Raw genomic sequence first — 27368 nt, 5'->3', positions numbered from 1 at the left:
ACCAATAAATACACACCTGAATGAATTTTACTGCATAGTTTCCCATTAAAATGCATCTTTAGCCTGTTTTTGTTGTGATTTACTGTTAAAAGAGGCCAAACCATTCTCTATGCTTGTTGTGGCTGTTTGCGACTCTGCTACTTCTAGAAGGACTGCTGAGAGGGTGCAAGCTGGAGGCTGACAGGCTCAGGTCCTTCCAGCCAATATGAGGCTGAGCCATCACTGCTCGCGTCCAATCAGCTGAGACCTGATGGGATTGGATTAAAGTGTTTCTCCTCTTGGATACTTTGAGTAGCTGACACGGATCTGCGTTATCAGTGGGTCCTGCGTGCACGTCGTGCTGTCTCTATCGGCTTTTCGTCGGTGATGGAAAACACTCGCTGCTTTGCCAACCGTTTCTCCGACTACAAAGGTGCGCTGCTCCCGGGCCAGGGCGCCGAAGCTGCCGTGCCCGTCGTGGTCGCCAGCATAGATAAAATCCTTCAAACTGTTCCCATCGACCTCAGCGACTGCGACGGAGGGCTATACGATGGGCCGGCCGGGGTGGCTTACATGCTGTATCACGTCAGCGAGTTCCCGCTGTTCTCTGAGTACCGGGATGTCTACCTGAAGACGGCCAAGCAGATCATCGACATGTCGGTCAGATACGTGGATGCGGAGCCGGACAAAAACATGCGTGCCGCCTTCCTGCTCGGCGGGGCGGGCATCTACGCTGTGGCCGCTATGATCTACAAGTCCCTGGGCTTGGCTGATTTCGTGAAGCCGCTGACTAAATTCCGTAACCTGTGGGAGGTGTGCGCTCCCATCCATTTTCTGGAGTGCGGCTCGGATGAGCTGTTTGTAGGGCGGGCTGGGTACCTGTGCGCCGCCCTGGTCCTCAAACAGAAGCTGGGCATAGAGGTGAGCGCACAACAACAGCATGGCGCACTTTAAAATGATAAATCCCTCTCCGAGAATAAACTTCAGCTGCCGGAGCTGCCACTAACGAAAAACAGGTCTAAGTGTGGACTAGATTAGATAAATACGTATTCCTAATCTGAATCCAAAAGCTTGTTTACGTCAGTTTTTTCTGCAAAGGTTATTTTATAGACCGAGATTTTAAAAACACAAGTGATTCCAATTTTTATTTCGAAGCTCAAGGTGCTGTCATAACTTCCATTTCATATTGCAGTTCATTGATTTAAATACTTCTTATTAGTTTACTGATTATAAATTTTGTATGAAAATCTCTGTGGGAAAATCTCAAATTCCCACAGAAATCTTAACATTTTCCTCGGACAGTAACTAACTGGATAAATCCATCATCTCGATGAATGCTGATAAAGATTTTCTCACTAAATAAATTGTCCGATTCTTCTCACACCATTAATTATACAAAATAAAGATAAAAGCAGATAACACCACAGGGAGTCTGGGTACAAGTTTTAGGGCGTTGTGTTGAAGCGCTGTTTACGCCCACTGCTGGACAAATTGTGTGATGCACAATTTCCAAATTCCTCCAAGGTGGGGAAAAATGAGGGCGTATATAAAACTAATGTTGGCCTTGGTTCAGCGCTGGTGACTGGTCATTGCAAGTGACCAGTCACATTGTTATTAAGTCATAGCTTGACAAAAAAATAAAAATAAAATATATATATACTATTCAGCCAATAACATGGCAGCAACTCAGTGCAATTAGGCAAAGTAGACAAGGTCAAAATGACCTGCTGAAGCTCAAACCAAGCATCAGAATGGGATGATGGTATGACTACTTCAGCTGCTGATTCACTGGGATTTTCCCACACTATCATCTTTGAATGATTCCCCCCCCCCCCCCCCCCCCCCCCCCCCCCCACACACACACATGTTGTTGATCAGAACTCAGAGAAGAATGGCCAGTCTACCTCAAACTCAGGAGAAGACAGAAGTAACTCAGATAACCACTTGTTAAAAATGTGTTCACATTTTCAGGTTGGATAAATTTAGGATTATGTTAGGAAGGGCATCCAGCATAAGAATCTTTCAAATGAAAGGTAACACCTTGTGACAAGGGAACAGTGGAAAGTAGCTTCATAAGGTGTCGCTGTTCCCCCTGTGAGACGTTTGGGTTACATGCCCTGAGACTGCTGAAAGAGCAGCTGTATGGGTTTCACACCTTTATCCATTAACAGGGAATTCAAGTGTGGAAAAAAGAGATGTAAAAAAAACCTTTAGTGATTTCAGAGAGAGATCTGTGAGACCAGACAGACTGGTTCAAGTGATGTCACTGGAGTCAGCACCACATGGATGTTTGAAAATGGAAAAAAAAGGTTGTTATGGAGTAGAAAAAAGTGAGTTTCCCAGACATCTGTGGCTCACTGTAGTGGATGTCTGCCTGAAGCTAACAGGTCTTAAACTTTTCGTCGTCTCAAAGTCAGTTTTTTAAACGTGTCAAAGACCTTTACATAAAATAAGTAAGTAATCGCACCACTCGTGAATTCTAATGCTTGTTGAGTGCCCCAGAGATGGTGGTTACTAACAGCTGTCTAAATGAAGCTCTTGAGCAGCAGCTAGAAATTATGCAACCATGGTGCAGTTTGCAAACAGCCCTATGTTGATGCTTTGCATTTCAAAATTTCTAAAAGTGTTAGTCTGTGAGTCTTTCTCAATAAAACATTTTGGAATCATAAGCTTTTATTTCACACAGAACTCATCCCTGCAGCACTTTGTCAGCATAATATAACCAAATGTTGTGAGTCACTGGAGTTACACTGAACATGTTGTTGGTTTTGACATAAAAAGATAACAGATGAATAATCTATGTTAAACATTAAGCCTGCTTCTGCTTTAAAAGTTTTTATTCTTGTCATTATTCCTTTAAACATTCATCACGAGTCAGTCAGTGTCATTATTTTGCATGATTAGACCTGTACTTGGAAATGTTTGGGGCTGGCTTTGCTGGGGGAGGAATAGCAGCACAGGAAGCCTTTTCACTGAGCTACTGTGCATTATCAGATGCTGGGCCTGCCTGGACTGAATCAATACAACCATCATGTTTTTAATTACACCTGTGCTTCAAAATATTAAAATGTCTCCTGGGAGAAAGGTCAGTTTGCAGTGTGGGTGTGCACAGCCATTAAAATGTTTAATATTTTAACGCTGCACAATGTATTTCCAATTGAGTTTTTATCTGTGTTAACTGCAGTGTGTCATTTGCTCTGCAGATTCTGAGCAAAGATCAAATCAAATCTATTTGCCAGGCCATCATCGAGTCAGGAAAACAGTATGCCAGGAAGAAGAGAAAGCCTTTCCCCCTCATGTACTCGTACTATGGAACAGAGTACCTCGGTAAGAACCACCAGCTTCGTGCAACGTTCAGTGCCCTTGTTATAAAGGTAGTGTAAATGCACAGATATCAGGATTTTTCACAGTTTCAGTCCTCTGACCACAGCAGGAGCTTCTGTTGTCACAGGACTGGTGTGTTCATGTGTGTAAAACTAACTGTCCTTTTCCTTGATGGGCATCAGAGGAAGAGACCCCTCAGGGTTGAAGTAACTTTCACATCAACAGAGTTCATAGTAAGCATAGCCCTGCTGGCCACTTTTGCATGGATACAGCAACATCTTTGAGGATGACGAGGAAGTGGAACAGTTATATTTTGAGAGATCTGTAGATTAGAAATACCTGGATGAAAATATATGCTGAAGATCCTGCATGTGTTCTCAGTTTGCCTGTCATGAGAGGTTTGCTATTGGAGGAGTTTCTTGATCGATTTGCGGTGGGCTGGGCTGCCTCAGAGAGTCTTGGTTTCCTGCATGTGTTTAGCATTATTTAGGAAGTCTCGCTCCAGGATCCCAACGAATTACATCCATGTTTGATGATTCTGTAACTTACGATTCTCATCCAACACCAGTGCAGGAGGAAGACATTTCTTTGGTGGAGTCTGGGGTGGTGGATGGTTGGAGACAGGAGCTATGGGCCTATGATAAATGCTTTCCTACGGTAACTGATTCAGTCATGTTCACAGTGTTTTTTCACGTTGCTTTCAGGTCATTTAAACATTATATGAAAACCTGAATATTCAGTACAAAAGCGCAACAGTGCAAAAGTCTTGAGCCACCCCTCATTTCCTTATCGATTAATATGGGAAACAGCTGCAGTGATTTATTGAAACATGTGCAAACATACATGGAAATACAGTTTAAACAGCAAAAACAGATTCTGTTTAATTCTGTTAAACTTGAAAGTCAATATTTGCGATGATCACCTTTATTCTCCAGCACAGCCTGAACTCTCTCTGGAAAGCTTTCTTCTATTTTCTTTACGCAGTTTTCAGGAATAGTGCTCCGGGCTTCTTACAGGATGGATCTTGGTTCCCTTTTGTTCCATTTTCTGTCAAGATGATCCCACACAGCCATTGCCACTTTCCAGATGGTATCACACTTCAGTGTCGTGTCTTTTTATGCTTGAATGATTTATAGGTCAGTATTTAGTGGCTTATTTAAAAAAACAAGTCCTCTGAAAATGTCCAGGTACAAAGACTGGATTGAATTTGAGTGAAAAAGCAGCCAATGTCCAAAAAAGAAACCCAAACTTTTGAAAGACCTTCAGAAAGCCTAGAAAACTACTACTAAAGACCATTTTGATAATGACAAAGTCTGGCTCTTTAGAAGCAAAACAAAAAGAAATTATGAGTGACTCAAGACATTTGTACGTTACCATAGTTACTACCGTATTTTGAGTATTATGTAGTTGTTACCTATAATGTGAGAGTTTGGAAATATTGTCATTGGATGTGGAAAGCAGTTAAACTTGATGCGAATCTAAAAATGTGCAGAATCATCCAGCTATGATGTTCTTGTCAGGAGATAATCTTCTTGGATGGTTGCAAGGCTACAAAGGGTTACTCTTCTATCTCTTGTTATTTCCAGCGTCAAGCATGTCCGTATACTTGTAATTAGATCAGTGTGTAGATGTGTGTGTCTATTGTTCAGACTAGAGGACCTCCGGACAACACATGTGTTCAGATAGTCTGAAGCCTAATTACTCTATATTACTGGATCCCTTCAGTGTCTTTTTAGCTCTTTAGTACAGGTGCTGCATTCCTGCATCATGTACAGTAAATACTGTCCTGACGAAGTGATCTCTAGTTTTGAAGCATTCTATTTGTGGGCCAGATGTCATGTAGCTGACGGACACTTCCCTGTTCTTGCATCAAGTTCGGGCTGCTGATGTATTTCCTCAGTGCTGGAAAATAGGACTTTATGTCACCTATCAAAACTGTCAAATATGTACAGTGAGCTCCGGATTAGAATGGAACAAAAACAAGTCCTCCCGTTGTGCTCTGTGAGCGTTTGCGCTTTTGTGCTCTGGGTGGTGTCCGTCTGTGAGCCTGGCATGGTGTTTTCCTGCATGCCTGATTTTGTTTGTGCATGTGCGACCCTCCCCACACACCTCGCCCTCCCTCCTCTGTCAGGCGCAGCCCACGGCCTTTCATCTGTGCTGCAGATGCTGTTGAGCTACCAAGACATGCTCAGTGGGGCTGAAAAAGATCTGGTGTGGCAGAGTGTTGATTTCCTCATGAACCAGGAGCAAAACTGTAACTGGCCTGCAGAGCTGGGAGCCATCATCGAAAGGGAGAACGAGTTGGTGCACTGGTGCCACGGAGCCCCGGGTAAGCTCAGAGCTGTTAATGCCCATCATCCTGTTCCTGTCCCGTGGTTTAGAGCCCCACTGCTACACTGTCCTGTCTCTTACAGGTGTGGCGTACCTTTTCGCAAAAGCCTATCTGATCAATAAGAAGCCACAGTACTTGGATAAATGCATTAGAAGTGGAGAACTCGTATGGCAGAAAGGTCTGCTGAAGAAAGGTCCTGGGATTTGTCACGGAGTTGCAGGCAGCGCATATGTCTTCCTCCTGCTTTATCGGCTCACAGGCAACTCCAAATACATCTACCGTGCTCAGAGGCAAGAAAGCCCTCCTTTTCTGGGGAGCTGCAACAACCCAGCAAACATTTTGATATTGAATAACTGTTTTTTGTCAACATCAAGTTCGAATAAATACACTCAACAAAAATATAAACGCAACACCTTTGTTACTGCTCCCATTCCCCATGGGATGGACGTAGAGACCTAAAGCGTGTACCAGTTCCCACGAATATCCAACAACCTCGCACAGCCATTGAAGTGGAGTGGACCAACATTCCACAGGCCACAATTGACAATCTGATAGACTCCATGCGACGATGTGTTGCACTGCATGAGGCAAATGGTGGTCACACCAGATACTGACCGGTTCTGGGTCCCCAGACCCCCAATAGCGCAAAAAACTGCACATTCCAGGGTGGCCTTTTGTTGTGGGCAGTCTGAGGTACACCTGTGCACTACTCATGATGTCAGATCAGCATCCTGATGTGGCACACCTGTGAGGTGGGATGGATTATCTCAATATGGCAGATGTGCCCACTACCACACATTTGGACTGATTTGTGACCACTGTTTGGGAGGGATGGTTATATTGTGTATCTGGAATGAATTTTAGGTCTCTACGTCCATCCCATGGGGAATGGGAGCAGTAACAAAGGTGTTGCGTTTATATTTTTGTTGAGTGTAGTTTCAAAATGACAGCTGACCTGACATTGGTTTGAGGTACTTCAAACCATCAAGGCAGCTTATGTGAGAGCAGTGTGTAATTCAGGGTTTGGTAACATTAACATCTAACCATCTACAGTTTGGTTTCTGCAGGTCTACTGCATCCAGTTTCTACCAGGAAGATGATGCCAGGGTTTCAACCATGTCTGCTATTAAGAAGTGTAACATAAATGTGATTAATGGCTTTGTAAAACCAAAATAGTGGGAATATTCAGGCTGTATTCAGCATTATCTGGTGTGTGTAAAATTGCTGGTGATTTAAAGGAAATGCTTAAAATTTTGAGAACTTTTGCTTGTCAAGAATTAGATGAGTAAATTGACACAATGGTCCTGTCTTCGTGTCTATTTGAAGCTGACAGAAGACAGTTAGCATAATGTAGCACAGAGCTACATGGGAGGAACCAGCTAGCCTGGCCATTAAACAGTGAACTGTCATTTTTACACTTTGATTTTTGGACACATTTCAAGGGCTTTAGGGGTCCTGGCATGTGAATTATTTCACCTTTATTATATTACCTTATCAAAGCCAAGCTGTCTGCTTTGGTTTATTTGCAGTGCTAATGCTAAGCTAGGCTTCCTGGCTTTTGCTACATGTATAACACAAGGAGTGCGGCATCAATCTTTTCTAACTCTTAAATGTTTGAAAAAAACACATTGGGCATAACAAGAATCACAAAAACTGTTTCATCACAAAAGCTTCATACATGTGGGTCATGTTTTTACATTAGCAGCAGTGACAAACACGCATTATCTACATCTACAGCAGCCGTTGTCATGTGACTTTTACACTATATGCATATCAGGTCTGTGACTTTACATGATCTGCTTGCCCTTTGCAGCAATAACATTTACAGTTGATTGTGGAATATCTTGGTAGGAAGAAATTTCACAAGACTTGTTGCAATGATGACATCCTGTTAGAGCACCATGCTTCAATGTCATGACCTCTTTTGAAACAACCTACTCTTTTACAAATGTTTGTTTAAGTTGTACTGCGTGGCTAAGTGCTTGATTTTATACACCTGTGGCACTGAAAACACCTGAAATCAAAGATTAAGAGGTGTGGCCCAATGCTTTTATCCACATTGTGTACATTTATTGTCTTAAAAGGAGGTTCAGAAACTTCAGGTGCACTCCTGATCTCTACAAGAAGTTATAGCTCAGTTCTGGACATGCTGCTTTCACATTGTGTTTTTATGTGTCTCCATTCTTGTTTTGTCCACACAGGTTTGCAGAGTTCCTCTTCACTGAGGAATTCAAGGCAGGCTCTCGCTCAGTTACCAGGATCTACAGTCTGTTCGAAGGCCTGTCGGGGACCGTTTGTTTCCTGGTCGACCTCCTGCAGCCAGACCAGTCAGAGTTCCCTCTGTTCAGTGTCTTTGTGTGAATGGACTGAAAGGTTACTGCTGTTCACTGACCTGAACAGACCCCGCCCCTTTCCCAGTGAAATCGCTAAACAACTTATAGAAACTTTAGAGTCAGGATTGATATTGTGATCAGAACGAGAGTGGAGGGATGAATGTTTTTTGTTTGGGCTTTAGATCAATATCACACAGAGGAAAGTTGCTGTAGAAAAATTGTCTTTTTTCTGTTTGAATGTTGAGCTTTGAGGCTTTATCCGATGCATGGCACTCACAAAAACATTGTCCATTGTTGTCACTAGTGATGGAGGTCTATATGAGATGTCCGTTGGGCGTATACATCAATAAATCTGTTTGGGGACAAATAACAAAAAACAAAGATGCTTCTTGTAACTCCAGATTCGTCTGGGAATCATCAAGTTTGCTTCTGTATCGTAAAAGTAATGCAGTGATAGTCGTGAATGCATCCATGGGTACAGTGCAATATTTTTAATGGTGTAAACAAATGTAGGCTAAAAACAACGCGGCCACAACTAACTCACTGACTCCGCTAACACTAAGCTGTACTTCTTGTTTACATCACCCAAAGCGCCCAGATTGTTCCGTCTGTGTTGTCGTCTGCTTTATCAGGGTCACTCTAAGAAAGGAGCCCAGCACTAAAGTACAGAGATGAGAAACTGAGATATTCTTCCAAGATGCTGCTCTCAGGTCAGAAACACACAAGCTACTTACACATAAAAGTAAAAGGCAATCACACCCCAGTCACACACACAAAAAAGCTGCAAACAGAAAAACGAGTGTCACATAAATGCCTTTAAAATTTTTCTACCAGTTCACCAGCTCAGCGTCACATATCGCAGACCTTTGAGTTCATGTCTTTACATAATCGCAAACTATAAAGATCATCAAAGCTGGGTGGGGAGGTACAGAAGGGATGTAACTGTTTATCGACATAAAAGTAACACTTTGTTTCCGCTGTGCTGTTCTCACCCGCTGAAGCTGAGGTTACGCCTTGTACCAGTGTGACAGCCATTTGTGTTTATTAATATTTCAAAACTATGTTAGCTACTGTGTGGGTACTTTCAAAGTGATCAATATGTTGTGATTGGTTTCAACTTTTACCCTACAGATAAACAATAAGTTAGTCTGTACCTTTGTGATGGAGACGGAGGAGAAAAGAACAAAGTGTGCTGCCGATGTGAGAATTTCACTTTTCGTCCAACTCAGTCCGTTTCTTGAGGCGACTCTTTCTGTGGTGAATTTCTTGAGCTAAATGCGCAAATGAGGCTTTACAAACAAATGTCTAGCTTTCAGATATGATATCACATCTCTCAGAGAATAAGAAGGCAGAGAATACAGGAAACTGAAGATGCTTTGGGAAGCTTATATGAACATGTGGCTCATGTTGATTAAAAAAAACTGCCTGCGAATAACAGCAAACCAAAGCAGTTTCCCAACTTTAACTGAGCCGGTTGTGAAACATTTACAAGCTGTACATGTGTGCTGCTGTTTTTCATTTGCAATCCAAGCTGTTTAAAACAATACCTGCTACTGGATTATTGATACCAATAAAGTGTCCAGATGACAAAATAATAGAGATGACTGGTGTTTTATTCAAGGGAAAGGCCTTGCAGGAAAACACACTCAATACATGAAAACACAGAACCGAAGCGTCCACTGGTGATTGATGAGGATCTGTTATTGGAGACTGCATAAAAACTGATGACTTTTAATTGCTGTAATATTTTATCAGCTTTTCAATGCCGCTTTATGAACAATGTGACAGAGAAAAAAAATCCCCTTGTGAGTGGATCAGTACTCGCAATAGAAAAATATTACACTTTTTCAAATGTATTTTTATGCTTTTCAGAGCTGGAACCATCGAGCTTGGATGTGCTGGTCCACAACCGCACAACAGCCGTCAGTGAGGTTCATATAGATAAATAAATGATGCTGTACATACTTGTTTTACAACATTTTAACAGTATTTTATAGGTATATGCAAGTATGTATAGGTTGCACTAATTATATTTCAGTTTTGGGGGGTTCTTTTATCAACCTGGCTCCTGCTGCAGTCTTTAAGGTTAGAGCAAAAGTGGAGGTTGAAGATGGAGCTAGTTTAAGTCCAAAGGTGAAACAAATAGACTTAACCATCTTCTATGACCACATGGGGGGGTAACAGGTTTTTTTGTGTTTTTTTTTACAAAATTAAATTTAGTTTTTGTTCCTGTTGTTTCTCCTTTTGCATTTAAAATTGTTTACTCAGTTAATATATACATTCAGCTGATTTAATTTTGTTAGCCATTATTTTTTGGTGCCGTTGTATTTAGCTGAACCTCTCAGTGCCCATTTATTTCTTAAAATGGCTTATTTATGTGATTGTGCATATCTGACATTATTTTTGTTGTTTGTGGGGTAAAATAAAACCCACATTTTGGAAATCATTACACTTGTGCCTGTATGTTAATGGCTGCTTAGTCCCTGATATTGGTAGAGGCACTGAACAGTTGGCTTTTAGAGCGTAAGAGGAGAAGGACGCTTCGCTTTGTTGCAGCCTATAAACATTTGTAATTTAATGGAAGCTGCGTATTCTGAGCAGATAAAAACTACACTATTACATCTTTTATTTTATATTTTACCTTTATTTTAATCCATTATAGGAGTGTTGAAGACAATGTGAAGATATTAATACTTAACGTGGGTTAGAGGCTCTTAATGTCGTCTAGAACAGAGTCTCAATAAAATGTCTGAACCTTTCTCATCAGTATTAAACTCCAGCACTACAGGCTATTTAGAGGTGAGTATTTGGTCCAGCTGCGGCCCACACATGTAGTGGGCCACAGCTGTTACGTGGGTGAGCTCAGCTGCCTCAGTGCAAGAACATTTTCACCTTACATGGGCCAGATGTCAAGTCACACCTGTTCCTGCCAGGACTTTAACTGAGCTGTAAGTGCCAAAAACAACATAGGTCTCATCTTGGTCATATCCCACATACATGTACACTCTCTGGCCACTTTATTAGGTACACCTTGCTAATATTGGACCCTATTTTGACTTCAGATCCAACAAGATGTTGAAAACAGTCCTCGGAGATTATGGTCCATATTGACATGATAATATCGCACACTTTCTGCAGATTTGTCAGCTGCACATCCATAATGTGATTCTCACATTGCAACACATGCCAAAGGACTGTGGAGGCCATTTGAGTGCAGTGAACTGTCCCGTTCAAGAAACTAGTGTGAGATAATTTAAACTGTGCAACATGGTGCGCTATACTGCTGTAAGCAGCCATCAGAACATTGATTCACTGAAACTGTCATGGTCCGTGGAAGTGTCTGGGGATTTTCCAGCCTGAGTTAGTGTGTTTCCTGCGCGGAGGTGGTGTCCCACTTGTGTCGTTTCCACGACTAATCAGCAGGTTCTTTAGGTCAGCGCTGTCTGAATGAAACCCTTTCAAAAAATTTGGACCAGCTTGCTGGTGACAGGAGACACCGAGAATGTGTACAGTGTCAGGTTTATTTAAAGCTGACTTATGTGTTCCTTATTTTTCTCATATACAGTTACAGTAGTGTGTGTGCTCGTACAGTTTCAAATGTTTTTAGCCTCTGTCACAACTTCACTGCAGCAGAGGAACATTTGTTATGATTTGGGGGCGTCAAAGCAGCTTTGCGACTGTGTTACGTAGAGACAGTTTCCTGTGTCACGTTTGAATTGTAAGCTTTTCCTTCCTTACAGACTAGTCATAGCTCATGGTTGTTGTTTATTTGTTTGTTTTATGTTTAATTTTACGTGACATTAGTATTTGGGCTTTCTGGCTCCATGATGGATAGATTAGTAGGCCTGTGAAATTGTCCAAAAAATGAGTAAGCTGGTTAGTGAATTGTAATTGAAACTCTTAGCCTCATGGCCCTGCAGATGTTTGCACCACCATTGTAACATCAGTCTTCGGGGCGTTATCGTCTCGTTGACTGGCGCTTCAGTGCGCACTGGAGAGCGCAGCGCTTCTTGCGCCCCCAGCAGTCTCTCCCCGGGACAACACTTGGCTGTGAACCTGTCCCGCCTGCCTCACATATCGCAGACAAGCTGCTGCTCCTGCGGCGGCGTTCCTCCAACACTCCAACCGACGACTCGGTGGTTTCGTTATGGACGTGCAGACTCTGAGCGAAGCAGCGCGCCGCATTCCCCAAATGGCGGAGTGAGTGAGGATGCGATTCCCCAGTTCCATCTTTGTGTCGGTGTCTCTGTTCACGGCCGAGACCACGGCAGCGCTGTACCTCAGCTCCACGTACCGCTCCGCCGGAGACCAGATCTGGCAGGGGCTCACGCTCCTCTTCACGCTCGTACCGTCCGTGCTCGTGCAGCTCACCCTCACCTTCATCCACCGGGACCTGAGCAGAGACAGACCGCTCATTCTGCTGTTGCACATCTTGCAGCTCGGTCCCATCGTCAGGTCAGTGCTGACATGTTTACCTCCGTTTGTCAAACAGGAGCTTGGATCCCATTGTATCCACAGTGTCCACTGTGTTCTGCCGAGGGCATGTCTCTTACCTCCCACAGGTGTCGTGCCCACGGATGTTTTTTTCTCCTCTTAAAAACATGCCAGGCCTGCCAGCGCATAAGCTGCTTACAGATGGTGCGATGAATGCATTGCGCACATGCTGTTGTTTTCATTTTCTCTCGCCTTTTGTCTGGTTGGCTCCATACATACTGGCGCATGATGTGCTGTATGTCCGTGTTGTTCAGCTCGGAAGCAAAAGGCTGATCAATGTTGCCACTGTTGATCGATATATGTTACATATATACACAGCTGGCAGGCTGCTGAGCCAAAGCACTTACAGTACAATAAGGTCTTCTACCAGTTTGATCACCTTCAGCCATGATCGTTCGGGCAAAGCTGATTTATGACTGTTCTGACTGAAAGGACATTAAATCATCGTTATGAAGCCTAACTGGAGTCGCTCCACACTCACGGAGAAACCTTTAAATCATAATAGGCCCGGTCTTCCTCTTTGTATAAGCCTGAGCCCAATCCTGTACATAGAAAGCATCCCTGCTGTACACACAGAGATGAAACTGCTATCAAACATACAAACAGCAGGAAATCTGACTCTGGTAAACTCATTAAAACCCACTCATGGTTTGCAGTTGGTTGATTAATTCATTTCCAGATGGACAGAAGAGTGATTTACAGACTATGTGTGTGATTCAGTGATGAAATGGGAAGACTTGCTCTTGTCTTAGTTCAAAGTTGGTTATGTTATGGGTTGGTACATTTCTCCTCTTTTTCCTATGTTCGATAAACCAGAAATTTTGGATTAGTCATTTGGGAACTGATCAGCAGTTTCATCACAAACGCAAATCATTTTAGTAGTTGCCCAAAGGGAAGTAAACAATAGAACCCAGCGACTGATCTGCAGTGGTAAAGACTAAGCATTAAAGGTGTTTCCATTATTAAAATCGAAATAGACTTTTGTTTTTGTAACTTAAACCTAGAAAGGCTTCAGAGGGAAATCCTATCTTTCATTTGACCTAAAGGTCAGACTCATGCCATGAATGATGATGACGACTATGGAAGTGCAACTCCACATGCTCATACTACCACATCTGTTTTTATCACTCACTCTTTAAGTCCTTTCTGAGCTAAAATGCACAACTGGTTTCTCAACTGTGAACATGTATCATGTTGGACAAAACAAGCTGATTTAACAAGTAATTATTTTTTAAGATCGGTTATTTGAGCAGTTGATTAAACTCATGGGTGTTTTTCTAATCTTCCTCATTCAATTCAAGCTTTTGCTATTTTCCAAAATTAATAGACCATATTAATAACAACTGTGACAGGCAATCCTGACAATCTAAACAACCAGTATTTGCAGCCACACATACGGTAATTATGCCTCCTCATGATTCAGCTCGTGAATAGAGTCGTACTGAGCAGCACAGCCTCCCTACCCTCCCGACTGCATTCAAATGATTACTGTTCAGACCTCTACATCCTTCCTCGGTGAAGACCAGATCTAAGAATAGCACATGTCACTGCTGGCTCCTTATCTCTGACAGCAGACCGGGGAATGTCTCTCTCTTTCTCTGCTGCAGACAGCACAGCAGCACTTCCTCCTCTTGACTTCCCAAAACAACACCTCTGATATTTTGATGTGTGTCACCATCAGAGAAAGTATTCAAATCTCTCACAAGTCTGCGTTGGGTGTAATCATTTCTTCTGTTGTCGCCCTAAAGAGAAGTGCTCTTTAATCTATTTAACACTAAAGTGTTGCTGAAGAGTAGTTTGTCAAAATAACAGAAGTCTACTTCCGCCTTTTCTGCAACTCGAAATAATTTAAAGCTCATGTACAACTTAAACAAGTGCAAAAGCTTCAAAAAATTGCATAGATGTGGGATTTTTAAATGGGCGTATGCAAAATTATTAAACAAATTATCCTTAAGATGTATTTAAACCTCCAATAACATTTTTTTTTAAATACTCGTGACTCTGCAGTAATGTTACAGGTCAAAAATCTAAATGTTGCTAGATGAATGGGAACAGAGGCCTCATAGGCTAAAGGGACAAATACGCAGAGCTGATCTGGGAGTGAAATGACCTTTTAACTCTTGAAAGCTTATTTGGAGAAATCTTGTTTTTTTCTTTTGTGAAGTGAGCAGTTTCTGTGGTATTTCAGGCCTGCTTGTAGAGCAAAATGACTGGATGTGCATCAGAAGTCTTTATAAAGTGACGTGTCCCAACCTGTCATCGGGGATATAAAAATAGTGGTTATAACTGCTATATTTCGTAGCAAGAAACGTGAAATAACCAAGTGAACTGGGTCACTTGTAATATGAATCCAAAGCAGATGTTTTCCTCGCGAGCTGGTGGAGACCAAAGACGAGCAAAAGAGAGCAAATGCTGATTTCAAATACACACGAGTGACTGAAGCATATGACTATCATTCTGCCAGCAGTTCATCATATGACCTGGAGTGTTGTAAACAGCTGTTTACATGATCCTGTTACATAAGTTCATGAGTTTTGTCAGCTAAAGGATCCTGTTCTACGACGTCTTTAAGCTGTTCTACAGGATTCAGATCTGGTAGCTTGACAGACATTTTACTAAACTCATCATGATGTTCATAATGAATCCAGGTTGCTTTTGCTCTGTGACAGGCTGGGAGCAGCCATAAAAACATGCTGAACTCTAAAGGGCTGCACATGTCCAGTAATAACACTAAAATAGGCTGTGGCATTGAAACAATTGCTAATTTATATTAATGAGCCCAAAGTGTGCCAAGATGACAAGACAACACCACCCCTCCCCCAACAGAAAAGCCACAGCTTTTTTGTATTCAGCTGACATCTTCAGCTTCAGTCTCAGGATCGGACTCATTTTTCACTGCAAGATGCTGTTCTGCTCAGCAGTTAAGAGTGGTTATCTAAGTCACCGTAACCTTTTTCTTATCTCCATCCAGCCCGACCGTTTTGGCATCACCGTCTGCAGCACTGCTGCTGACACGATGGGTTTTTTGGTTGTTTTTTACTCAGATGTCTCTGAGTAAACTCTAGAGACATCTGCGGTGAAAATCCCAGGAGAGTTGCAGTTTTAAAAATAGTGAAATCGAGCCATCTGGCGCTGTGATCACATTTTTTTCACAATTCTGTTGTTTAATGAAAACATCTGCAGGATTTTGCATCACCAATAGTCGAATAGTTACATGGGATTGCAGGTGTTCAGGTATTCCCGACAACATGCTTTGCTCTGCAGAGACAGAGCAAAGACTGATATTCACCCTTGAATGACGTCGTTTATTTTTACTAACTCAGTGAGGCGTTCACTAAGCACGTCTGTTCAGTGTAAGTCATGCTGATAAACGGTGTGTCCCTGAGCACTCCTGTGGCTAAATCCTTGCGACTTGCTGTTTACCGGCTGTGCATCAGCACTGCTTGACAAGGACAACGCTGCCTCAACCTTTGGCGCTTTGCCCGCTCTATGCACCTCAGTGTTTTTAGAGTCGCACTTGCCAATACATGACTCTGTCCTGTCATTGAGGCCTCATTTGACACAGATAATGGATAGCCAAATGAGGATCATATGAAAATTACCCCTGGCTCTTTGGGCTTCTGTAGCTGCTCATAATTCTGAGCAACAAGCATTGAATTAATATGCAGAATAAGCTATATGTATTCTTCAGCTATACTTATTATAAACAGTAATAAACTTTATGTTACATCAAATTTAAGCTCTGCATAATAGCATTTTTCCTGTAAAGTACAACCTCACATAAACTCACAAGACTACATAATCAGCAAGCAGAGAAATGGACTAAATCGGCCTTAGAAGGAAAATGAGTCCTTTCCTTAAAGAGCTGTTATGGCCATTAAAAGATAAGCACAGTTCATTTGCCTTATGCTGGTCAGTGTTTCTAAATTAAATAAAGAGAACTACCTTTACAACACTGTGCTGAATTATTAGATTAGAGGGTTGTTAATGAGACAGTACAATATATCCAACTTTCATCAGGTGGATGAAATCCGATGCACACGCTCATCTCCTCTCCTGTTTCAGGTGTCTGGAGGCCTTCTGCATCTACGGCAGCGTGGGCCGCGTGGAGGAGCCTTATGTCAGCATCACGAGAAAGAAGCAGATGCCCCGCAGGGGTCAGGCAGAGGAGGTGGAGCGGCAGGTTGGGCAGGCAGAGGGGAAACTGTTTACGCACCGAGCGGCCTTTGCCCGCACCTCTGTCATTCAGGCCTTCCTGGGATCAGCCCCCCAGCTCACGCTGCAGCTCTACATCTGCGTCCTGCAACAAGGGGTGTCCATCGGAAGAGGTGAGGGGAGCACGTATGACGTAAGCGTGTGTTTGTGTGGGACCGGACAGTTTTATGGATCATCCACCCATCCGGCTCTGCTAAGAGTCCGTCACAGGTCCTCTACAATGTGGGCTGATCAGCTAAGTGCGATATTGGAAATGAGAGAATGGATGTTTTCATGAGTCAAAGTGGTGTTATGTAACCGCCTCTCTGATACTAAAGATGGAAAATGGTGATTCTGTTTGCCAACAGGGAGCCAGGCTGTGTGTGTTTCTGTGTATGTGGAGTGGGGGGGTGAGCAGGTCTATTCCTGAGTATTCCTGGGAGAAATCGAGTAAAGGGTTCAAACAGTCAAACTAGGACATCTGGTCTTTGAATTGGGTCAAAATAAAAGATTTTATAAATATCTCAGTCTTATTTTGTGTCATAGCCCGAACATGAAAATCTTAAATTACATATTTTAAATCTGTCCTAAAATAATGGTCCCATATTGCTATAGTCATTTATACTCATACCGCCAATTTAAGATCCCATCTTTATTTTCTTGCGAGTGTAAATTGTTCACTTACATGGAAAGCACAAACAGCTTTTTGTTTTGTTTTTTAAAATCTTTCTGAAATCGATCTGTGAACACATGAAGAAACAACCGTCTAACTTCACTCATAATTTGTATATAAACCAACTAAAGTAACTGAAGTGTTGTTACGACCCCCTCTGCTAGGCGACAGGAGGGGAGAAACATACACCAGCCCTCTCACAAAATCTGAGTAAATAAGGGGTTTTAGAACAGAAAAGAACAGGCAAGAGTAAAAGCTTAGGGTTAACTAAGGCAAGCCAGCATCACAAAACTCTAATGAAACTAAGTTCAGCTGTATACCAGGTTTAAACAAAGAGCAACACAGCAAACAGGTTTAACAAACAAGCTTCACATGCAAAGCAGACGAGGCGGCCACTGCATGTTCACCTCAGAGCAGCAGTTCACCATAGTGTGAAGGATCTTCAGCCTTTTATACTCCCCGGTGCAGACAATCAGCCAGTCAATTGGTCATGGAGTGGTCATGGGATCTCCAGGCAGCCAATCGTCCGCGAGGTCTGGCACACTGTGATCTGCATAAGCACAAAAGGGTAGTCTCACTCTCTCCAAGGCCCAGGGCCGTAACAAGTGTTAAATGGGATGTTAATGGCTCAGCATGTGTAAAATATTTTATGAAAGAAAACTAGTTTGTATAAAATTATGTTGCATGTAATTAAACTGTGATATGTTGTTCTTCTTTTAACCTTTTTGGGTTTATAAATAGAGAAATAACCTAAAACTTTAGGCCTGTATGTATTTAGAGGCCTATCTCTGCTTTGTGCCTTGTTACTTTAATACTGTGTACCTAGGGGAGAAAGCTTTAACTACACCTTCAGTCTGCTTTTGATTTGTTTCAATTAGCAATCTCTAATCACAGATTAGTTTCACGTGCAGAAAATGCCAAGTTAATGGTATCATGTCTGTGAAGGTTCATCCACTTCTCCCTGTGATTCAGTCTATCCTGTAATAAACTAAAAATGTCAGCCTTATTACTGTTCTCGAATATTACAGAAAACATAGTAATTTTGACAGCAGAAATTTAAACTCATACCAAGCTTCTTTTATATGCACAGGACGTCTGTTTTCTTCCAGCTGTGAAATGAGTCTGCAGTGGCCTGTCATATCTGTCTTTGAGTGAGACGTTCTGTCAGTGCTCCAACGTCACTGCAGTGATAACACTGTGTGACAGCTTTCATAGTCATCAGTGGATATTTTCTTATTTTCATTCTCTGTAAACCCTGGAGACAGTTGTTAGAAAATCCCAGTAGATTAGCGGTTTCTGAAAAACGAACGCAAACATCCTTCTTCTCCATTCTGATGCTTAGTTTAACTTCAGCAGGTTGCTTTGATCGTGTACGAATGCCTAAATTGAGTTGCTGCATGCGACAGCTGAACTATGGACACGCGCACACATACACTTAGACTTACACTGATAGGCACTCACTCATCCCCCCTCCCTTTCCAACGCCTTCGATGCTTGTTTCCTGCGAGGGAACACGGCGGGTCTGTGTGCCGCGCTGGAATGGTAGCGCTGTGCAGGGCGGCTGCTGTGTTCGCTTCGGATTACTCCTCACCCCCCACCCACCCCTGTGGCTTGTCATGTCTTCACAATGTTGTGCTGTGGACATTTATGTGCTTTTTTGTGCAGAGGAGTTTTTTTGTTTCCTGTTCTCATGCTGTCCTACCATGGAAGCATAGCATGAGTTGGGGTCTCTTTTTTTCCTCTTGTACTTTCCCCATTGTAGTGTACATTTCAATGTTTTTTCTCTGATTCTACCAATCTCCGACCTGTATGTTTGCATGTAATGTTTGTGCTATATGTGTAAGGTCGGGGGGGGGGGGGGGTCCCATTTCACTGCAGGGCAACCTGCATGTGACGAATAAAGCTTTGATTGATTGATTGATTGATTGAGATATTTATCTTAATTACCAGTTAAGCAGATGTACCTTACAAAGTAGATGGTGAGTTTAAAGCTCTATTATCATATTTTTTCTCTCAGAAATCTGGCAACGCAGTACTTCATGTACACACTCACCTTGGTAGAAGAGTTTTTCAGGAACGAAGCAGTGTTTACATGGAATGAGCTGCAAAGTATCCTAAACTGGAGACGTGCTTTCACTGATTTATAGGCAGATTTGTTTGTTTTATTTTTTCCAACTTTTTTAAAAAAATGACTCTGTCTCTATCTGCATGTCAGGCACACTGATGGTGATCTCCCTCCTGTCCATTGTGTATGGAGCCCTGCGCTGCAACATATTGGCCATCAAGATCAAATATGATGACTATGAAGTGGACGTCCGGCCTATGGCTTATGTTTGCATATTCCTGTGGCGAAGCTTTGAGATCGCCACTCGCGTTGTGGTTTTGGTCCTGTTCAGTTCGGTGCTCCAGCTTTGGATCCTGCCCGTGGTTCTGCTGAACTTCCTCGTTTTCTTCCTCTACCCCTGGATCCTGTTCTGGCAGAGCCACTCCCCTTTCCCTGAGAATATAGAAAAAACTCTGACCAGAGTGGGAACCACCATCGTGCTTTGCATGCTCACGTTCCTCTACGCTGGCATCAACATGTTCTGCTGGTCTGCCGTGCAGGTGAAACTCAGTGACCCAGACCTCATCAACAAGTCCCAGAACTGGTATCGCATGGCCGTGTACTACATGTTGCGTTTTGTGGAAAATGCCTCGCTGCTCTTGCTCTGGTACATCTATAAAACAGACATCTACAAGTTCATCTGTGCCCCGCTGCTGGTGCTGCAGCTGCTGGTAGCCTACGCCATCGCCATCTTTTTCATGCTGGTCTTCTACCAATTCTGCCACCCATGTCGGAGGCTCTTCTCCTCCAGCATGACCCAGGGCCTTTGGGATTGCTCCTCACTTCTCTGCCTGATGTGCAGCTCTGGCTCTCCACAGAACCGGCCCATGATGAAGGAGGCCCCGACCCCATCTGCGCCAAAAGAGCCAGCCACACAGCGGCCCCACGACACAGCCAGCGACAGCACAGACGACATGCCTAACGACACGACGTATGACATGCTCAATGACACCACCTTCGACACGCCGAACGAAATGGACAGCAACATAGGAGGTGGAATAAATGGCGACATTAGACACGGTGTACCCTGCACCGTTTAACGCATCAGAATTATTCTTACGTGCCATTAAGAGGACATTATCTAACCTTCTTTAATCTTTTTAAGTGCCACATGGATCCCTCATACATCCATTGCAATTCTACATGAAGCAAATGTGTCCTTAACGTGAGAGCTATCCTTGCTGTTAACGCGCAGCCTGTCTTATCAGACTACATGCCAACAATTCATCCTGCAGCCTTTAAAACCAAGAAAAAACCCACAGGCACCATCACCTCACTCTCTTCTTTAGGTTCGGAGACCGTGTCCACGTATATGCTGCATTTACTGATCACAAGGAGCCAATGCATTTGAAGTGATTGTATTTAGTGTCTCTTTGGCATGGAGGCGTGCATGTGTGGAGCCTCAGACGAGGTGTAACTGGTTACTCTGCAGAGGAGGGGGAGAGCCGGCCCCGTGCTAGTTTTTTTGGCCACAATTATGCTTTTGTACTCCTTAATAAGAGCTTTAAGATTAATACGCGCTGCTTTCGTGATGTGCTCGTGTTTGATGATGAGATGTTAATCGCCACACGTTGTAAAAGAGCCTGTTCCATCGCCAGACATACTGTTACTGTAAAGCACGGACATTCCCAATGGCTTTTGCACGTTTACACAAAAAAAGAAAGGACTTTGGTGGTTTGGTTCATTTTTTGAGCAGCAGCAGCTGTAGTGATGTGCTTTGTTTGGATGTATTTGCATTTTCCTTTTCTTATTTTCGCCTATTATGTCTGTCAACTGTGTTTCTGTCTGTCTGTCTCTTTAGTTGGAAAATTTACACTGAGTGCACGCGAAACATTTACTGTATCTAACTGAAAAAGAGTCTGTGTTTTGAACTGTTAAAAGTATTTATTCTTATTTCAACCTTTAATGTACTAAGAAAGCAAGAGATAGAGAGAGAATGTGATTGTGGTTGTTTTTGCACTAACTACTTTTTGCAACGTGTCTGCAGAGAGATGATGACCTTGGGAATCACATGAATGCTTCTTATGTTTGTACAAATAAGAAAAGCACTGTTTAAGCCAAAAAGAATTAATATACACATCAAACATATAGAGACACAAAAGGAGGCACTGAAAATATGAAGTCGTACTTTAAAAAAAAAAGAAATTAAATTTATATTTATATGTGAATATTGTCTTGCATTATTTTGATCTGTCACGCAATGTGAATCTGTGCTGACCTCTAGTGGTTGATCAGTGAAACTGCCTGTTTTAGCAAATCCTCGTTTGCAGATGACTAGTGAATTTTGCTCTATCCTGACTTACTGAAGTGACCTGGGAGGGATCTGTGTGGCTAGTGGGATGCTCTAAATGCAAATTAAAGGCACCCACTGTTTACTTAATTATCTACTTTAGCAAAGGTGCATTGGCACACCCTTTATAAAAGACTTCTTTTCAGTGGGTTGGAGGTGGACACAGAGAAAATCAGGATATTTAATCAGAAATAAAAATAAATTTGACGTAAAGGTTGAGAATAACTTGTGTTTCAGTTAAAAAGTGTGTGGCAGCATTGTGCACCAGCTGAAGATGAGACAGGGAGGACTGGCTAACACCAACATACAAAGAATTACAGTAATCCCATGGTAAAGATGTGGATTATGGTTTTAAAATTAGATTTCAACAATGTTTTTTTTTTTTTTTTTTTTAAATCTTCACCAACTGTCTCACCTGAAAGAAGCTGGATTTCACCACTGCACTGATCTGACCATCCGGTCTAAAGCTGCTGTCCATCCTAAAACAAAAGTTTGTGACAGTAGGCTATCCATACTGTGCCATAGGGTAAGTCCCACCGGTGACATCAGAAACAAAAACAATCACCTCTTAAAATTTAAGACTTAGGCTTAAGATTTAGAGCCATGCAAGCTTTTAGTTTCTCAAGACACTCAATTCAAATTTGAATAAAGCAGTCATCCTTCCCAATAGCAGAGGCCCAAGTATTGAGCCCTGTGGAACCCCACATGACTAATATGAAAAGTTCTCTGAGCCAGGTACGCTCTGAATCACTCCAGAGCAGTGCCAGAAATGCATACACAATGCTCCAAGTGGTATACAAAAATATGCTACACTGAGTTGAAGGCAAGTTTAAGCAAATGTGGTGCTATGAAGAGACCAGAAACTAGAGTGAAAAACCAAGTACGCTGTACTCCAACACTGGTTAAATCCATCCTCTCATCCAAAGGTGTTGGCCTTCAGCTTCTTTATCAGTGCTCACGAAAACACACAGTGGAACATCTTTAAGGACTTTATTGGACAAAATTCAACAAAAACAGTCTTGAACTCAACAGTAATACAGAAGATCTTAAAAAAAAAAAAGAAAAGAAAAAAAATCCTGGTTACAGGGACTGACCATTAAATGCATCACAGGAAAAACACTGTTGTTTTGTCTAAACATTTCAATAACTTATTAAAATATTAATATAGACTAGTAGAAATACAGTATACTGTAGTGATTACTTAAACAGAGCTTCTCTAACATACAAAGCTTCTTGTAGTCATAGTTCAGTTTCTATTAAGGGAACATAGTGAAGGAGACAAAGTTGCAAACATGCTAACATTTTCTAATTAGCAGCACAAAGCACAGTTGAGACTGAAGGAATGTCATCAATTAAAATTAAAAATTAAAATAGTTTTTCCTGAGGGATGAATATCAGTGCTAAATTTAATAAGAAACAATCCAATGAATGTTCAGATATTTCAGTCAAAAACACAAATGTAAACTTCCTGCTGCACACAAAGAGCAGTCATCTGTTTTTACACAACAGGAAAAAAAAATACAGTCAACATGTGGTACTTCTGGGCCAAAGAAAACACCTGAGCATGTTTGAAAAGTACTTTCCAAACAGGTCTGTTTGCAGATCATGACTCCAGTCCAGACCAAACAACATGTTGTCACTGTCAGACCTGCACGTATTCACAGGCTGCCAACTCACAAACCAAAACTGTTGTTCCTGCCTGCAGGGAGAAATAGATACTTGTAGGTCAGCGTCTATCAGAGGGTATATAATCAGAGGATCTTCAGTGTCATTCAAGCAAAGTTTGAGACATGACAGTGTTCGAAGATGGAGAGGTGGGCGCAGGGCTGTCACAGCGCCACAGCTACAGCAAACACACTGACCACACAGTACATGGTGCGGTTCTCCCACCTGACAGTACAGCTCCCTGAAAACCCACAGACAAGCAGAGGAAATTACTCCAAATCATACATGAAATACATGTTTTTATGATTCCATTTATAAACCAGTTTTGTGGGCAAGTTATTCAATAGATCAAAAAAAAAAAAACTGACCAACAACCATGGCACCATGCATCAACATAAGGGAGGCAAATCTGGTCTGAGTGTTGGGGGGTGTTACAACCCACCTCTCATAAATTAATTAACCCGGTTTAATCCAAAATGTAACATCAGTGTCATATGTAAAATGCAAACACAGATATTAACTATTATTATTGTTATTTCCACAATTATAGCTCCAAGTTGGCAGCACAGTGGTGTGGTGGTTAGCACTGTTGCCTTATAGCAAGGAGGTCCTGGGTTTGAATTCACCCCCTCTCTGGGCGCTCTCTGAGCCTGTGTGGGTTCTCCAGCTTCTGTGTATGTTAGGTTAAATGGAGATTCTGCATTATAGCAAGAAAATGTGATTTATTCTAACATTTGAAAACAAAAAACAGAAAGGAGGTTTCTGGCACAACTTCACCAACTTCTAAGCTACATAGAGAAAAGAATAAAAGATCAGTCTCTCCAGTCTATTTAAGCCTAGTCCTTGACTAAAAACTTCTTTCAATGGCAATCATAATCAAAGTTTTCTAAGATTAGGCTTAATCCATGTGTGGGAAACTGAGCCTTTAACTTATCCTCTTCTCCATGAACCTTGGTCGTGGGTGAAGCAGTCCCAGAAACTTCTTTAGGAGCACTCCCTGTCGACAGGGACGTTTCAGTTTTAATGAAAGTCTGAAAAAATTAGAAGTCCAGTAACTGGTGACGAAGTCCAGAGTGTAGATCAAACAGTTAAGTTGTTCCATGTGCTGAAAATATTTTTGGAGTTTTAATTTCCTCCATGGGATTAATAATTACAAGAACACGTTTAGGTTTCATTATGATTTCATCTGCTTGCAGGCAGGTCTATGCTGGTCCGGCCATCTACTTATATTTTTATTATAAGATCATTCCTCTATTTTATGCTGTGGGTGATTGAGTACCTCTGTATTTTGACTGTTGTGGTTATTTTTTGTTTGTTTTAAATCAGTAAAAAAAAAAAAAAAAAAAAATCACTAGATAAAACTGATTATTTTCTCCTCTTGGATGTGGAGGAGAAAAAGTGGCACATCACTCTAATGTGTTATCATTTGTGCCACTTCCAATTAAAAATATTGGATTTAAATTATTTTGAAATAATGTTTGTTTTTTGAGTGTCTCACCATCAGTGGCTGTGTCCCAGTAGCAGGAGTTGGCTGTGTGGAGCCCAGCGCCGCTCTTCTGCATGATCGTACAGTTCACTGGGACAGATCAGAGAGCGGCTTTACAACAAACACACGCTTACCTTCACACACAAGCGCTACAAATAAGCTTGATGTCCTGGAAGCTCACGTTATCGAACACAGGGACTTGCTCACCTATGTATTTGAACGCCCGACCTTGTTTCACCAGGTGAGTGAGTGAATGCTCCACTATACTGGCCGTCCACTGGTTGACTTTACTCTGGTTATAATCTGTTCCACCGATGACGCCTTCAACGCACTGAGATTAAATCAGTAAACAGGAAGTCATCCATCCATCTGATTGCATTTAAAATACTGTTTATTATGAATGTTTCCAAAGATTAGAGAACATACCTCTTTTACCGAGACACTGATCTCATCGGGATTAAAGCCGACCTGCAGGATCAGTTTTAAAAGAAGCACAAAGAGGATCCGGGTTATTCCATGAATGTTCAATCACTGCCTCCACCTGAATCCCTCAACATCAACAGATTTTGTGTGCGGTCATTTTCGTATATTTAATCAAGTGATGCGAAATCTGATGTTCATGCTACAAAAATAGTCCTCATTACAGGTCCTTGAAGTACACAGGGCAGGCTGAAATTTGGCCCTTTTTAATTCATCATATTTTTCCCAGTACACGAGATTAAAAACAAGTGAGAATTTCAAACCAAAATCTGTTTTACAGGCAACTTTGACACCAATATCATAGGATACGTCATAGTTTCAACTGCACAAATGAACTCCTATGACACAGAGGAACAGAGACGTGCATTTGTATCCTGGATGTTTTATTTGTTTTCTGACAATTCACTGGCGAAAACTTCAAAAAGTACATTTTGATTAAACCTGGTGATGTCATAGGCGGCTGGTTTAAAAAGAAAGTTAAAGACTTCATTTTAATCTGAGTAAAAATAATCTGAACTGGAAATCATCCTAAATAAATCACATAAAAATCCAAGTCCATGTTTCATTTGTTTTGTTTTGTTTTTAAATGCACGCTTCGGTAATTTTATATGAGTGTGTATTTTCTCTAAAATAACGTGCCCATAAACGCACCACTGAACTCTCATTAAGGTCGACATTCTGCTTTGAAATTAAAGTTGCATGAATTACATTTTTGAATCACAGTTAAACTAAGTATTACTAAATGAGTCAGCTTGCCCTCACCTCTGCAAGTAACTAATAACCATTTTATTTTATTTTTAATGAGAGCAGGAAGTTCTTGTCCTACTGCGCTTCCTGTTTGTATAGCAGAGGATTTATTGCTTTGTATAATGGAGATTTGAGACCAAACCACAGAAGTGTCCAACTCCAGGCCTCAAAGACCAGTGTCCTGCAGGTTTTAGATATCAATGATTTATTCATTACCAGCCACTAAAGAATTTCGAGACATGTTGAGGAGGAAATTTAGTCATTTAAATCAGCTGTGTTGGATCAAGGACAAATCTAACACCTTGAGGCCTGGAGTTGGACACCCCTGAAGGCTTTTCTCATTTCTCCAATTTGTGCCTCCTCGTCTCCTATCCCTGTGACCTGGAAAGCAATGTCAGTGCACCACAATGAAGGATGTTTGCATCAGGAGGATAGAGAAAGCTGTATTATTTGTTATTAATATTAATATCAGATGATTAACTGCATGATCACATTTTCCCTTCATTGTATTTGAGGCTGGGTTAAATTAAAACAAATGTTATCGCCTTAAATAAATCTGATAACAGGACCACACCTAGCTAACAGGCTAAGCTAGCAGCTAGGTAATTTAGCTGTAAGTTTACTGCTGGCTGCGGACCTTTGGATGAACTTCGCTCATAAAGAAAGCCGTACCTCCTCTCCAGAGTTATACTCCTCCATCGCTGCCGTCACAGATAACACTGCTGCCTGCCCTCTTTGTGGTCTCCGGTGTGTCGGCTGTTATTGTTCCTGTTCACTTCCTCTTGTTCGCGGATGACGAGCGAAGAGAAGAGCTGGACCCGCAGCCTGAAGCGGGACTCTGTTTTCTCTGTATCGCCTCTCAGTGGCTCAGTTCAGACATTACAAAAGCGTTTTAGCACAGAAGCGCCACACAGAAAGAAATATACTGAGAAACACAAGAGGAGAAAACATTTGTGAAACCTTTAGGATGACTAAGATTCATCAAATATGTTAGAAAAATGACTATACTTATTATATTACTATTCTTTTTTGGGGGGATAAACATGGTCAGCAACAACACTCAGGTAAGCTGTGGTGTTTAAATGATGCTCCGGTCCAAAGGGCTGAAAATATCCCACACACCATTACACATTTCACTCTCTACTCACGTCCTCTGATGCAAACAAGCTGCCAAATGTTGCCCATAAATGAAGTGAAATGGATTTAAACAGCATTTATAAAGGATGACTGGCAGGAAGCCCTGGTCAAACCTATCTCTACATTTAAT

General features: G+C 41.9%; 3 protein-coding genes across 4 annotated transcripts; 2 read left to right on the top strand and 1 right to left on the bottom strand.

The window, feature by feature from the left end:
* The first annotated feature begins 366 nt into the window (after positions 1-366).
* LOC146616045 (lanC-like protein 3) lies at positions 367-7996 on the top strand. Of its 2 annotated transcripts, XM_085374902.1 has the most exons (5): positions 367-900; positions 3183-3306; positions 5435-5632; positions 5718-5925; positions 7837-7996. In XM_085374902.1, the coding sequence occupies exons 1-5, from the start codon at positions 367-369 to the stop codon at positions 7994-7996; spliced, it is 1224 nt and encodes a 407-aa protein (XP_085231028.1). The 2 variants fall into 2 exon arrangements, with proteins under 2 accessions (XP_085231028.1, XP_085231027.1); XM_085374901.1 differs by lacking the exon at positions 7837-7996 and having other exon boundaries at positions 5718-6094.
* A 4165-nt stretch (positions 7997-12161) lies between these two features.
* Positions 12162-20766, top strand: xk (X-linked Kx blood group (McLeod syndrome)). Its single transcript, XM_085374395.1, has 3 exons — positions 12162-12423; positions 16528-16790; positions 19545-20766. Exons 1-3 carry the CDS (start codon positions 12179-12181, stop codon positions 20471-20473), a joined length of 1437 nt encoding a protein of 478 aa, XP_085230521.1. The 5' UTR covers positions 12162-12178; the 3' UTR covers positions 20474-20766.
* Positions 20767-23254: 2488 nt separating this feature from the next.
* Positions 23255-26868, bottom strand: LOC146616043 (dynein light chain Tctex-type 3-like). The gene is made up of 5 exons (XM_085374370.1): positions 26774-26868; positions 25301-25342; positions 25082-25205; positions 24887-24964; positions 23255-23629 (listed from the first exon to the last, which is right to left on the bottom strand). Exons 1-5 carry the CDS (start codon positions 26798-26800, stop codon positions 23553-23555), a joined length of 348 nt encoding a protein of 115 aa, XP_085230496.1. The 5' UTR covers positions 26801-26868; the 3' UTR covers positions 23255-23552.
* Between the last annotated feature and the right edge of the window lie 500 nt (positions 26869-27368).

The sequence above is a fragment of the Diplotaxodon limnothrissa genome, linkage group LG16 (assembly GCF_057381915.1).
Source record: "Diplotaxodon limnothrissa isolate DT_005_m linkage group LG16, D_limnothrissa_male_GT1.1, whole genome shotgun sequence".
Lineage (NCBI taxonomy): Eukaryota > Metazoa > Chordata > Actinopteri > Cichliformes > Cichlidae > Diplotaxodon > Diplotaxodon limnothrissa.
Note: the sequence above shows the minus strand (reverse complement) of the source record. Positions and strands in the feature narration are given on the sequence as shown.